At 37.4% G+C, this 14147-nt stretch overlaps 2 protein-coding genes across 5 annotated transcripts in view; one reads left to right on the plus strand and one right to left on the minus strand.

The window, feature by feature from the left end:
• pcbd1 (pterin-4 alpha-carbinolamine dehydratase/dimerization cofactor of hepatocyte nuclear factor 1 alpha) lies at positions 1-5078 on the plus strand. 2 transcript variants are annotated; one of them, XM_057848395.1, is made up of 4 exons: positions 1-92; positions 677-808; positions 902-982; positions 3499-5078. In XM_057848395.1, exons 1-4 carry the CDS (start codon positions 90-92, stop codon positions 3589-3591), a joined length of 309 nt encoding a protein of 102 aa, XP_057704378.1. In that variant the 5' UTR covers positions 1-89; the 3' UTR covers positions 3592-5078. The 2 variants fall into 2 exon arrangements, with proteins under 2 accessions (XP_057704378.1, XP_057704379.1); XM_057848396.1 differs by having other exon boundaries at positions 19-92; positions 692-808.
• Positions 3371-14147, minus strand: part of sgpl1 (sphingosine-1-phosphate lyase 1) — a 27546-nt gene continuing 16769 nt past the window's right edge. For 2 of the 3 annotated variants that reach the window (XM_057848392.1, XM_057848394.1), the window contains 4 exons: positions 12995-13233; positions 11982-12128; positions 11791-11911; positions 3371-6600 (listed from right to left, as the gene is read on the minus strand). In XM_057848392.1, coding sequence (XP_057704375.1) covers positions 6457-6600; positions 11791-11911; positions 11982-12128; positions 12995-13233 — 651 coding nt within the window. In that variant the 3' untranslated portion in view covers positions 3371-6456. The remainder of the gene's footprint in view (positions 6601-11790; positions 11912-11981; positions 12129-12994; positions 13234-14147) is intronic. The other variant, XM_057848391.1, reaches the window with a different exon arrangement.

Here is a 14147-nt window from a genome sequence, read left to right on the forward strand (position 1 = left end):
AGCTAGAGTGCAGCTCATGTGTTGTTTCCACCAGTTGCTGTCAGAGCACAAGAAGCTGAAGCATTGTGTATATAAGCCATTTAGCAAACATGGTGAGTAGTATCTGATCATCTAAATAAGCCTGTTGGAACCCTTAGGTGTAATTTACTAGTATTACAGTAACAGTAATAGTGTTGTGTTCTATGTTCTAATGCTGTGTTTATTAAAATTACATGCTGTGTGTTTTATTCTCCATTTATGCACATGAATGACAGCAGTAGGCGAGGCTAGAGTCTGCTTCTTGTCGGTTTGCTTCTGCCACTGATCAGAAGATTAGAATGTTGCTATGATACCTGTTGATGTCATTGCTCCATTGTGGGCTGTCACGTTTGTCTTTTTAAACACCCTCTTCCATGCTAAAATGCTTTATATAGAAATCAGGAATTAGCGAGAGTGCATGGTCACAAGGCACTAAATTAAGATCAGTTGAGTAATTCATGTGATTCCGCATCATGTGCCCAATGAACAGTGAAGGGGAAAAAAACATCCCACAACCCCCTCTGCAACTAGCCAATACCTTTACCAGCCTGTTTTAAAGCAAAGAATGCAGCTTCTCATTGTTTCCAGATGGGATTCCTGAGCAACCAATCACAGTTTGTTTTGTTGTAACTGCCCCTCTCGCAATCCCTTGTTTCAGTCCTCTAAAATCCAGACTTTGACTGAGGAGGAGAGAGCTCACCTTCTCCCGCTGTTGCAAAGCGCCCAATGGGTGGAAGTGGTGGGACGGGACGCCATCTACAAAGAGTTTCTTTTCAAAGATTTTAACCAGGTTCGTTTACATCTAACACATAAACATACCACAAAATTCAAGAAGCACCTTAGAAAGCATATTGACTAGTAAAATTAATATTGTCTCACCCAGGCCTTTGGTTTCATGTCACGAGTTGCACTACAAGCAGAGAAGATGGATCATCACCCTGAGTGGTTTAATGTTTACAATAAGGTATGGTGATCTTAAAATATGTGATGTTTAAGCTACACAAAGTTAGTCCCCTCAGGAATCTGCAATTGTGGAATTTACTGCCGATTTTAGCATCTTGTGCGAAAATCAAAACAGTTCGCAGGATACTGGAGGAGGTGCAAAGTGTTAACATTTTACCTGTAGTTTTTAACAGAAAATAAACTATTTAATTGCGTGGCTAAATGATTGTTTTTTTTTGTTTTTTTTCCAGCAGTCAGCATTTATGTTTATCAACAAGTGCATATTTTTTTTATATTTACTTTTCAAATTCAATCAATCAAATTTATTTATATAGCCCTTTACAAAACCCGAAAGGCCCCCAAAGTGCTTTACAACAAAACATGGCTCAAGATAAATAAAAGGCAGGAAAATATTATACAATGACATTTTACAAAATAAAATAAAACAAAGAGCGCATCGCAATAAAATTCCAGCAAGTAAAACAATAAAACCGATAAAATCGAAAAGAAACATTAAAAAAGCCCTTAAGCTAATAAAACCAGGCTATCCTAATCTTTGTAAAAGGCGAGTCTAAAAAGGTGTGTTTTTAGCCGAGACTTAAAAAGACCTACATCCGTGGTGGTGCGGATTTCGGGGGGAAGGCTGTTCCACAGCCTGGGGGCAGCAACCGCAAAGGATCGGTCTCCCCACTGTTTAAGTTTTGACCTTGGAACATCTAAAAGAAGCTGGCCGGTCGAGCGAAGAGTCCTGCCAGAGTTACGAAAAGTTAAAATTTCCGATAGATAAGATGGAGCCTGGCCATTAATAGAATTAAAAACAAACAGTAAAAGTTTGAAATCAATTCTAAAATGGACTGGAAGCTACTTTTGTTTCATTTAATGCAGTATTTCTCAAATAGTGGGGCGCAGAGCCATGCCAGGGGGGGCGCATGTGACCTCGAGGAACATGCTTTTTTTTTTTTTTTTTTTTTTGCCGCACTGAAATAAAGTGTACTTGCACATCCACTCAGTGGGTGGCAGTGACGCTCTCATTTTCAGAGTGCGCGCAGTATTTTTGAACTAAGGAAGAGCACTCAGCACAAAACCAATATGAGGAGCAGTGGGCCGCAGCCGTTTAGGAAAGCCGTTTTCCAACCGGACTCACTCACGCAGCTTCCACTGTCTTCTCCGGTTCTCACGTCTCCGCCCGAGAAGTGCCATTTTCGGTTTAGGATCGTCACGACGACCGCCCTCATCTACTCGGCCGCTGAGAATGCGCTTTTTTTCGGGCCGTTTGCCTTTTAATATAGTGGGAAATGAGGAACGACCACTGTTTACTGAGTCTAAAAATTATTATAGCGGAGAGTCTGAAGCCAAATCAATTAAGACGCCACTTAAAGACCTCAATCTCATTGATAAGCCGCTTGATTGTTTTTCAGCGAAAGCGTGCCGAATATTGCCAATTGCCACAATCGTTCCGCTTTGTCAGTGTTATATCAGTAAACCAGTGAGCACTGTGGTGAATCGCCACATTATCACCACTGTGAGCAGCGAAAATAAAAACGTTCCTTCTGTCCAAAGACACTTTTTTTCTTCTTCTATTCAGTTTTGTTTTTTTTGGTCAAAATTTTTGGCATATTGTCCTCATGAGTGAATGTTTCTAATCAATTTGAATTTTGTTATTATTGACTGATTTTATTACATTTTATTTTTCTGTATCAAATGGTCAAAAATGTACCTTGAGTGTACTTTTATAGTTTGGATGTGACTTTTTTTTTTTTTTTTTAAATTCAGGCAAATTGATGCGCGTCAAGTCTTCTCTGTTACAAACAAAACAATGTTAATAAAGTTATACTTTATTAAAAGTTGATCTATGTTACTTTTTTTCTTTATTAGAAAAAAAGGACACAATGTTAGGCAGATGCGTATTTATATTAGTAATTTTATAGACAAATGATACTATTTACAGTGGCGGCAGAGAGTTTTGGGGGGGGGCGCGAAACATTTACGTCTTCCTTGGGGGGGCGCAACAGAAAATAATTGAGAAGCACTGATTTAATGAAACATTCACTTTATACGTTTTTTTCCTGCTCCATGCAGCAGGCCTATTTTTACAATATCCAAAGGTCAGGTTTTCACTTTGTTTTAATCTTTCCTTCAATATCAATTTGGTCTCAAATCCATTGTTTAATGAAACGGTTTGCAATTTACATATAATGCAAATAAATTTGCCCAAAACTTACAAAAAACTATATTTATGGCTATTAATTCATAACCAATGTTTTGTAAGATTTTGGAATTGCAAAGAATTATTGCATCATTGTTGCATTAAATTGCCCTTACAACTGGTCATTTTAGATTTCCTTTTTTTTTTTTTTTTTTTTTTAATCACCCGTGGAAAAATAACTTTTACGCTGCGGAATCCAGATTTGCTCGCCACAGAATCAGGATTGCTCTTGCATTACGCTCTTTCCCCGCTGATTCCAGAGGGGACTATGATGTACATGGTTTAATACAGGAGTGTCCTAACTTTTTCCTGTGTGTATTGTTACCATCCAGGTGCAGATCACCCTAAGCACGCATGACTGTGGGGGGCTCTCCCAGCGTGACATCACTTTGGCCACCTTCATTGATCAAGCCTCTCTAATGTGACCATGAGCTGGAAAAGCTTTATAAATGCTTACTCTATGGCAGTGGTTCTTAACCTTGCTAAAGGTACCGAACCCCACAAGTTTCACTGAACCCTTCTGAATTAGATAATAAAGTTTTTTTTTTTCAAATTCAAAACCAATATATCTAAGCTAGCTGGTTAATAATTTAGCAAATGCCCATTCAAGATTGTTCTCATTTTGACAGCATTCTTTATAAACGGGTCAAAATTTGAGACCACGCGGCCCATTGGTCTGTTGTATTTCTTCAGACCAAGTGCGAGTCAATCTTCCACTGAGAAACAGCAGTTAAAAGAAATTAAGCCTGTAATTTGGGAGCATATTACTCCAAACATGGTCTAAAAAGCCACTTTGCCTAGATTTAATCAGCATACAAAAATAGGACTGCGTTTCTTTACCTTAGTCGAACCCTTTTGACTTACTCACCGAACCACTCGGGTTCGATCGAACCAGGTTAAGAACCACTGAGCTATGGTAATCAGGACACGGTGTACCTTAAATGGCTAATTCCAATTCCGCTCAATAATGTTTGGCAATGCAGTGTTCTCTGAAAATGTCAAATGGAGGTTCTGCAAACAGTTGATAGGAATTTTCATTGTGAAATGTTAATGTTTCAGGAATTATTGTCCTTTAAAAAACTAAGTTTATTCAATAGGGCACACTGACTGAAGTCTGAATTTCACACTTATAGTTCAAAATAGTTGACAATGCAGATAATGGAAAATATTAAAGGAAAACAAATTTTCCAAACGATGATTCCTTCCAGTTCTAATTAGTGGTATTGGTAAATATTGGTGGTGGAACTATCCGGATTTAGCATCATATTTTGGCTACAACCAGTATTACTTACAATAATAGTTTTATTTACACCAAAGTGTCTTTTTTTGTAGTAAAATTTTTGAAGAATCACATTTGGCTACACACAGTATTACTTACAATATTAGTTTCATTTACACCAAAGTGTCTTTTTTTTTGTAGTAAAATATTTGATTGCAACTTTTTCCATTCATTCCTTGTTTTAAATAAAAAGGACACCCTTATTACCCCTCCCCAAATAATCAACAAATCACAGCATATTTATTTTATTGAAAACAGAACACTACAGATTCCAAGTGAACGAACCTTAACACTAAACTGCCCATTCTTTACATTGCCTAATTTCACATTTTGTTGTGGTGCGGAGAATTCTCAGCCAACCAACCAGACTGAAATCTTATTTCTCTCTCGACATAACAAATTGAGATGTCTTGAATTTGCGTGGCTGACTATTGTGTCACCCTGGGTAAGCGCAGTGGACCTTCACAACGTCTGATACACGACTGAATCCCTGAGGTTGTTAAGAGGAAATAAAGTAGTATGACCGGAAACCTCTGTAGGCACAGAGGTGAACACTCATTATTGCTACATCCTAAAAATGTCCACTGAATCTACAGCATACAGTAAGTCACTTAAAAGTGCTGCTATATATTTCCCCAACTGAGAAGGAAAAAAAATGCGAATCGAATGTGAATATTTATCCATTGAGATTTGTTTCATAGGTAGGGGGCAGTGTCGCCATCAGTTTTGAACCAGGCACTATCTGAATCAACATTAAAACCCCGATAGGAGTACAGATCAGGCATGTACAAACATTCATATATTTCCATCATTTGAGAGCTATTAAACATTTGCCAGAATGAAAACCACCCACTGGCCTGAAAAGCTGTCAAGAAACACGATTACATTTTGTCAACTATTATTATAGAATAGTCCCTATTACATCATTTAATAAAAGAAAGTTATTGCACAAAAAGGGAAACAATGCCATGAATATAAAACATGGTCCTTTGTGTGCAGAGGTTAAAATGAGTAGTGAATCAATAGCCTCAATTAAGGTGGCTCTCTCTTTTTTTGTTATCGAGATAATTCAAATACCCTGACAGTGTTAGAGTTTAACATAAAAGCAAGCGGTTGCTCCTTAGGTTTGCACTGAAAATGTAGAAGTGAGGTAGATTGAATTAGGACACGACCAAAATATAGATGACTTTACAAACAAAGTCAAGCATTTGACCAAAATTTTAGGAAACTGCTACAATCACTTTAATTACCTTTTAAATGTGATTTAGCACGTAGTCACAGGGCTGTTTGATATCAAATGTGTAAGACAAGCAGTATACCTGTTAACTTGTGTTAAGCTTTGGGTTACACTAGCTGTTCAATTTCAAGCGCATTTGCCTAAAAAGTGATACAAAACGTTCCACATTTGAAATAATTCTCCCTCTTGTCTACAAATCAAAGTAAAAAGTACAACAAATAAATCAATTGTAAGGAATTACATGAAGTGCTATCAAGATAGGACTTTAGTGTACAGGATGACAGAGTGGTACGATCAGGTTTAAATAGGAACCTGATTTCCTGTCAGTCCACTGCAGTGCTTTTAACCTAAAAACAAACGGTTGTCATGATTTGCAGAAGCGATCTCATGCAGTTGGATCCTGTTTCACAAACAAAGCAGCGGCAAGCTCTCAGTGGTGTTTTTTTTTTTTTGCCGAGTCATCCTCGGTTGAGAAAAATGGCAGCAGCAAAGTTAAAGGTTCTGGCTTTCCGATGCAGATTGGCTAATTTTGAAATGATTCTAATGACGCAAACACATTCACTACATTATTTAAATCAAACTAAGCACCAAAAGTCTTTTAAGCGAGCCAGTCTTTGAGTGATTTGCCTCTGGGGTGATTAGAAGTTGTGCTTTAAAAACCTGTGCAGGCATTCTCCAGGATAAGGCAACCATTCGGCGATGAACTTGGCGCACGGCAGAGCATGAGCAAGTTTCCCGTTTGCAGCGAGCTCAGAAAAACCCTGATCCTTTTTCTCAGTGGGCTTTACCGTTACCGTTCATGTGGTTAGTGCTTGACTTGGGCACTTCTGTGCTGTAGAGACAATCCAGGAAGCCTCGGGAAATCTCCGTTACCATAGATCTATCTGGTATGGACTGAGCCATGCCGTAGATCGCTCCCTTGGAACAGAAGTGAAGAAATAGAGCATGTCAGCAATAGAGATTTACGCATCAGGTAATCTTCACATTTCCATGAATACTAGAAGGGTATCATCACGTCTGCGTATGTTTCGCAAACCTACATACATATAGAATACAGGTAGTCCCCAGGTTATGAACAAGTTCCGTTCCTGGCCACGTAAACCCTTCAAATACCCCTAAATCTCAAAATAACTATCCAAAGACATGTATTATACATCATTGGATTGTCCTCGCCAAGACATTGGACCAAAGTCCTAGCTAGCGAGTGAACTAAACTGTAATCTATTTCCCAGTCTTTCACTCAGCTGTGCAACTTTCTCATGGGAACAAATGCACTCTTCATGTCTGCGCCTGCGCTCTTCTTCATGTGCGCAATTACGTTCTTCTTCGTGTGCACATGCGCTCTGACTCGCGTGCGTAAGTACTACCTGCTCTACGCTTCCTGCACCCAACAAAAGCATGGATCGCAAAACAAAAGTCAACAATTTAGAGCTCGGCCGATATGGGTTTTTCAGGACCGATACAGATTATTAGTAGTTAGAGGGGCCGATACAGATTTTTGGAGAAGATATTCATTTGCACTAAAAGTGTAAATATCGGCGTTAAAAAATTGAACAATGCAAACACTGAACTTCATTTAAATGCCTAAAGTGTGTTTATTGAATCACAGAAATAGAAAATAATAGCTCCAAAAGTGCCTGAATTTCCTATACTCTCTTATAAAGTTGAATAAAAGGTTGAATAAATAGCTCTCTGAAAATTTTCCCCAGAAATTGAAGCCCTGATGACCTAGGGTAAGTATCCTTGAGCAACATGCTAAACTCAACGTTGCTCCTGGTGCTGCTTCACCAGTACGTAGATGAGGGTATAGTGTGAAGTAGGCATGTGCCGGTATGAGATTTTGACGGTACGATAACCGTGAGCAAAAATACCGCGGTTTCACGGTATCACGGTATTGCAATTATAGCTCCCCAAAATTTTGAGATGTATGGGTTAAAAAAAAAACAAACAAAAAAAAAAAAAACCTTTTTTCCATTGAACAGTATTTTTTTTTTCAGCCCATAGTTGCAAATTGGAACATGAATATATTGTTAAAATAAATAAATTATCAATTAAAAAAATATTTGAAATAAAATTAAAATAAATATAACTTATAGACTATACTCACAGCCACAGCTCAAGTTGCACAAGATTACAGCAAGAACAAAATAATTTCTATAAAGTAAGAACACTTCTGAATAAAATTTTTAAAAATTTATACTGCATGACTTCTTTTTGAGGGTGGAAAAGCTTAAGTGAAGTTTTGCCATTTTCAGCCACTGTGTCAACTCTAGTCTACATGATGTCATGCCTTTGTGTTAAAAAGAACATAAGGAATTCATAAGTTAGGTAAAAATGTATAAGTTAGTTAAAATGTCAATATTGTTGTGGAAAGGTTTCATCTAAAAAAAAAAAAAAAAAAACACACATTGGGAGTGAGACCTCACCTTGATCCAGCGAGCGTGGATTTATGCTTAGGGCAAGATCATTGTTCGCAATTAGCGATCTTTGATGCTATCACTTTTCCCCCTTCATTCAAGCGAATCAAGCTTGTTTTCTCACTCTGCGGCTGTAACACTCAACGAAGTTGCTCTCCCAGCTGAGCCTAGGCTAACATTCATCTTTGTAAGCTTTTACTTTGTTTGTATATTGAATTTGAAAGGAAAATGTGTGTTTTGTTTTTGGCGAACTTTTTCCATGGTGCTAATCTGTGGAAGCTACTCACATGGAAAAATCTAATTGTACAACATTTTAAATGTATTCATTTTGTATATTAAACTTTCCACGATTTGAGAGCTCAATAAATTGAAGAACAGTACGCCTCATGTTTGGAGTAATTGTTTTTGGGTTAGATGGCTGTGTAGCCGATAGCATCACTCTCACACACAGCAACAAACGGGAGGGAGTGAGCGCTGCTGCGCCAAGCCGCTTCTGGCTGCATTTTTGACACAAGAAAAATAGCGAATAACGTCCTACGGTCTGACTGAAAATTTTAGTGGTTTTGAAACCGCGACGTTTTCACACCACGGTAAACCGTGAAACCGGTAACCGGCACATGCCTAGTGTGAAGCACTTTGATGGGCCATAAAAAGTTGGAAAGGCGCAATTCAATCTCCATTTACCATTACCATTTAACCAATCAGAGGACTGGGTGAATATTAATGCAGGCAAAAGCAGGCAAGAGCGAGATCCCCGGCTGCATCTGATATCGGCCCCGATAATCGGTCTATCTCTAGTTAACATCAAAATTAAATACACATTTAGGCAAAGGGCAGAACAGTCATATTCAATTAAATAAAATAAAAAATAAGATACTGTGAGGTACAATAAGGTACTGTTTACACGACTTAAAAAAAAAAAAAAAAAAAAAAAAAAAAAACAACTGAAGACAAAATGGGGGATGTCTCCTGCCTCATAAAGTCAAAATCACTTAAGTTGGATATGTCGTAACCCAAGGACTACCTGTAGCTATTTTTGGACAACAAGTCACACCAGCAGTGTTGTTAATAACAGCGTTAGAGTATAACAGCGTTACTAACTGCGTTTTTTTTTTTTTTCAGTAGTGAGTGCGTGCGTTACTATGCGTTACTACGTTACTTGAATGACGTGAGAAAAGTCTTAGAGACATGGACTCACGGAGACAAAAGGGGTAGAGCGGGAGTGGTGAGGAGGGAAGGGAGTTGTGACGCCGTAGCAAACGGGATGTGACTCGCGACCGTTAGAAAACAACCGCCATCTTAAAGCAGTAGACTTCTAAAATATTCCTAAATTGGCAAAATCTTGACTTGAATCTATCTTTACATGATGAAACAGTTTTAAAACTTTCACATGTCGAAAGTAGACAGAAGGTAACTAATGCCATAACGGGAGCAATTTTAATGGTTGAATCTCAAAATTAAATGACTTCCAAAAATAGCAAAGGTTACTATGTTTTTTCTTTTCTTTTTTTTTTTTTTTTTTTTTTAAATGAAAGGTAATAACAGTTACTTTGCCAAGAAACTAATGACTCTTACATTTAGGTAACTGAGTTATTAACTCAATGACTTTTTGGGAGAAGTAATTTCTAACTGTAATTATTATTATTATTTTTTTTAAGTAAGATTAACAACACTGCACACCAGTCAAAAAACTGCAAGAAAAACAACACAATTTGTTTACCAAACTCTTGATCTCACTCCAAGTAACTAACAATTCTAATATATACTGTAATTTCCCAAATATAAGGCGCACCCGTGTATAACGGGAAATTACAAATTTACTTGTAAAATCTAGGAAAATTATTGTACCCGTGTATAACGCGCACCCCAATTTTAGCACCAATAAACAGAAGAATACAAGAAAACAGAGCTCGTGTACAGATACAGAAATGTCATTTTGCTGACTGGTGAAACACAGCACCAGCATAGCACATTGGTAGTTCAAAACATTACCGTAAACTGACAATATACTGTATAACGTAAGAATATGATGTGACAACTTCTTCAACTTAGGAGAATCCAGGAGAAAACAAAACAGATGTGACTTTTCTTTTAAAGGCTGCTGTATAACTCGTTTCATCATGATGAATAAATGTTTCTTCCATGGATTGATAAGGTTAAATAAAAGTGAGGATTTACGTCGGAAATCGGATCGCTGTACACTAGACTGTAACAATAGGAACTATTCTTATTTGGGTTTGAGTTTCCCGAGGGACAGATATAGTTGATGGACACAGGAAGTCTGTGTTGTGTTGCGTTTGTTATGGTCCGAGTTGCGGAGCTGCAATAAACGTTGACATAAATAAGTTCAAGAAACTAAATTCTGTGCTTTATGAAGAGTGAAAAAAGCAGAATTTAACACAGACGAAATCATTCGAACAATCAGAGTGAAGTATTACCGAAACAAAATGGTGACGTCACGTACCGTAATGGTCGGCAACGGATCGCCGCATACGTTTCTTCAACACAATGTGGCCGTGTCAATAAAAAAAAATCGGTCTTTATATTATATATAATATATACCGTAATTTCCCGAATATAAGGCGCACCCGTGTATAATGCGCACCCCAAATTTACTTGTAAAATCTAGGGAAAATTATTGTACCCGTTTATAACGCGCACCCTAATTTTAGCACCAATAAATAGAATACAAGAAAACAGAGCTTGTGTACAGATACAGAGATGTCATTTTACTGACTGGTGAAACACAGCTCAAGCATAGCACATTGGTAGTTCAAAACATTAACGTGAACTGACAATATTTACGGTAATAATATGATTTGACAACTTCTCCAACTTACCAGAATCTAGGAGAAAACAAAACAGATGTGACTTTTCTTATAAAGCCTGCTGTATAACTTGCTCGTTTCCTCATGATGAATAAATGTTTCTTCCATGGATTGATACGGTAAAATGAAAGTGAGAACGTAAGTCGGAAATCCGTGAGAGCTCATAGCTGTCAGCACGACACTAGTAACAAAAGGAACTATTGTTATTTGGGTTTGAGTTTCCCGAGGGACCGATATAGTTGACGGACACAGGAAGTGTGTGTCCTTACATTTGTTATAGTCCGAATTGCGGAGCTGCAATAAACGTCGACTCAAATGAGTTCAAGAAACTAAATTCTGTGCTTTATGAAGAGTGAAAAAAGCAGAATTTAACACAGACGAAATCATTTGGCCGATTAGAGTGAAGTATTACCGAAACAAAACGGTGACGTCACGTACCGTAATGGTCGGCAACGGGTGGCCGCATACGTTTCTTCAACACAACGTGGCCGTGTCAATGAAAAAAATCGGTTTATATATATATGTAATATATATATATTTCTGTCTCCATCCATGTACCCGTTTATAATGCGCACCATGAGTTTACCAGTTGATTTTGGGGAAAAAAAGTGCGCGTTATATTCGGGAAATTACGGTATATATTTCTGTCTCCATCCCTGTACCCGTGTATAATGCGCACCATGATTTTACAAGTTGATTTTGGGGGGAAAAAAGCGTGCGTTATATTCGGGAAATTATGGTGATCTTTTAAAAAAATGATCGAAGCTAACATTTAGCAATTGTCAAAATTGCTACCTTTAGCGCATCAGCACATTGTGTGACAAATTGAATAAACTCATATAGCTGGGGTGTTGTCATCTCACCATTCCCGTCGTTTTTTCTTTTGGGTTCTTCAGAATGATGGCAACTTGTTCCCTGACATCACTAATAAAGCGTTCCACCACACCTGGCTGTGTGTGCAGGACTGTGCAACAAATGTGGATGCTGTGAAAAAATGACGTCATGCCGTTATACAGTCAGTGTTGGAGACGTGACGAACTGGCTTTCTACTTACCTGGATGGATACTGAAGTGTGTTCAGATTCCAGCCCTTTGACGTCAGTGCGTTAGATAGACGGAAAATATCAAAATCGTTCGAGCCAATCGCCACCACGGAAACTTCTGGATTCCCAAACACAAACACGCCTTTCATCCTTCTGATCCTGTCGATCAGCAAAGAAGCTTTTTAATGATTTACTCTATACGCTGGTAGATTTAACCCCGTAATGCCTGAATTTGCATTTAATTCGTTCAGTGCCACTGACGATGCTAGGTGTCCAATCAATGAGTTTATCTTTAGTAGACGTTGAATCGTGGGAGCGCTGGCAGTAAATGACAGCACATTTCAGCCCTCCCACTTCAAATGGATTGAACGTCTTGTCTAGTGCCGTCAATGACAGCCAAAGTTACTGTAACAAATATCCATAAAGCATTGGAGGAAAACATAAGTACATACAAATAGTATTGATTAAAAAAAAAAAAAAATACTGAATATAGAAAATGGAAAAATACTGCTAAAATTGAGAAAATTATATATATATATATATATATATATATATATATATATATATATATATATATATATATAAATTGATGTACCTTTGGAAAATTAAAACTAAAAAAGATATTTATTTTTTAAGAAAAAAAAATAAGGATATTTTAACCCCCCCCCCCCCCCCCCATTTTTTTTGATATGTTAAATGTTCCATTTAAAAACTTTTGTTTTAATGGTAAGATTTTCGATTTTTTTTTAATATTGATTGTTTTGAATGTTTTGTTTTATTTTTATTTTATTTTTTAATTAATTTATATTTTCTTCCTATTTTATGAAAACCTGCTTGGGGATTTTTAAATTTAGATTTTCTAATTTTTAGTTGTATTTTTCCATTTATTTATTTATTTTTATTTTTTTACTCTTCGTTATCATCATACTTTTCACGGACTTAAGTATTCCAGCAATGCCTTTTGATGTATGCATATTTGTTACGTGTAAATTCAGGCATCAATCCACAAATGTTAAAGCTCTTACTCAGTTTTGATTTTGCGTGCTACACTGATGATCTTGCGAGTAGCGTCAACATATCCATTCTCGCCCATGTGCATCATGGTCGCCCAGCAGGCAGCAACAATTCCTCCAGGCCTGGAGCCCGCTATTGAAGGCGAGGCGTATATTCCGCCCTGCCAGTCTGGAGCCACAAAGTACTGGTAGTGACGGTACTTTTTATCACTGTAGAGAACCACCGAGGAACCTTTGGGTGCGTAACCGTACTAGAAAGGAATATGAGAACAATAAGACTGCATTAATTTGGAAAATCATGCCTTATACGTCACAGGTAAAGAAGTCTTATTCAAACTTGTGTGTTCGGTCTCGCACAAAATGACTGCTGCCTGACAATTCTTTGCTTGAACCACCAATAATTAAGTGCATTGATCATCTTGTCATGTTATGAAACAAAAGAAAGTGAGTGGTTTGACTTGATTACCTTGCATGCCTGCATGTCACCAACGAGATCCCACATGAATTTTGCTTCAAGTGGCAAAACAAGTTGTGATGGTGACAATCTTTCTTTATTGGAGGACGGATTTTTTTGGCGCCATCCATTTTAGTGAACAAAATTTAGCTCAGTACAAAACCACCGTTGTGTACAGACACACTGATCTCATTGTCATTAGTAAATTTTGGTTCATGGCTAAAGGTTCGATGAATACAGTAAGTACATTGTCAAAATCAGAATATGGCTTTTATTATCCAAACTTATAGAACAGACGCTTCTTTGTATTTTTGTTGTTGACATTTCTCACCCCAGAAACTGCATTACCTAAAATTGTATTTAGGGCGTTTTTGTAAACAGACCCATCATAATCATTCAGAAAACAGCTGTAAAATACTGAAAATTAACCATGATCGAGCAGGTTTTAACATATAACAGATAGCAGCTGCTATATCCAATACCCCGGAAGTCAGGACGTGGCGCCACTTTTCCATAAATGCTCAAAATGGGGGTCAGAAGTTTATTTGAATAAAGCATGGTTACTAATTACTTTGAAGGCAAACATGTCTCAGACATTTCTCAGATGTTATCATATCAAATTTAAAGTTAAAAAAGTGTTTAATTCGGCTATTTTATTCATATGTCAAATTTCTTTGAAGTCAAAAGCACAATAAGGACAAGTCAGAAATC

Source organism: Corythoichthys intestinalis, chromosome 10, assembly GCF_030265065.1.
Source record: "Corythoichthys intestinalis isolate RoL2023-P3 chromosome 10, ASM3026506v1, whole genome shotgun sequence".
Classification (NCBI taxonomy): Eukaryota; Metazoa; Chordata; class Actinopteri; order Syngnathiformes; family Syngnathidae; genus Corythoichthys; species Corythoichthys intestinalis.

Bases quoted from the DNA above. Each gene is read 5' to 3' on its own strand.
- pcbd1 (XM_057848395.1), top strand. The intron at 809-901 runs GTTCGTTTACAT...TGTCTCACCCAG, and splicing joins TTTTCAAAGATTTTAACCAG to GCCTTTGGTTTCATGTCACG. The intron at 983-3,498 runs GTATGGTGATCT...GTTACCATCCAG, and splicing joins GGTTTAATGTTTACAATAAG to GTGCAGATCACCCTAAGCAC.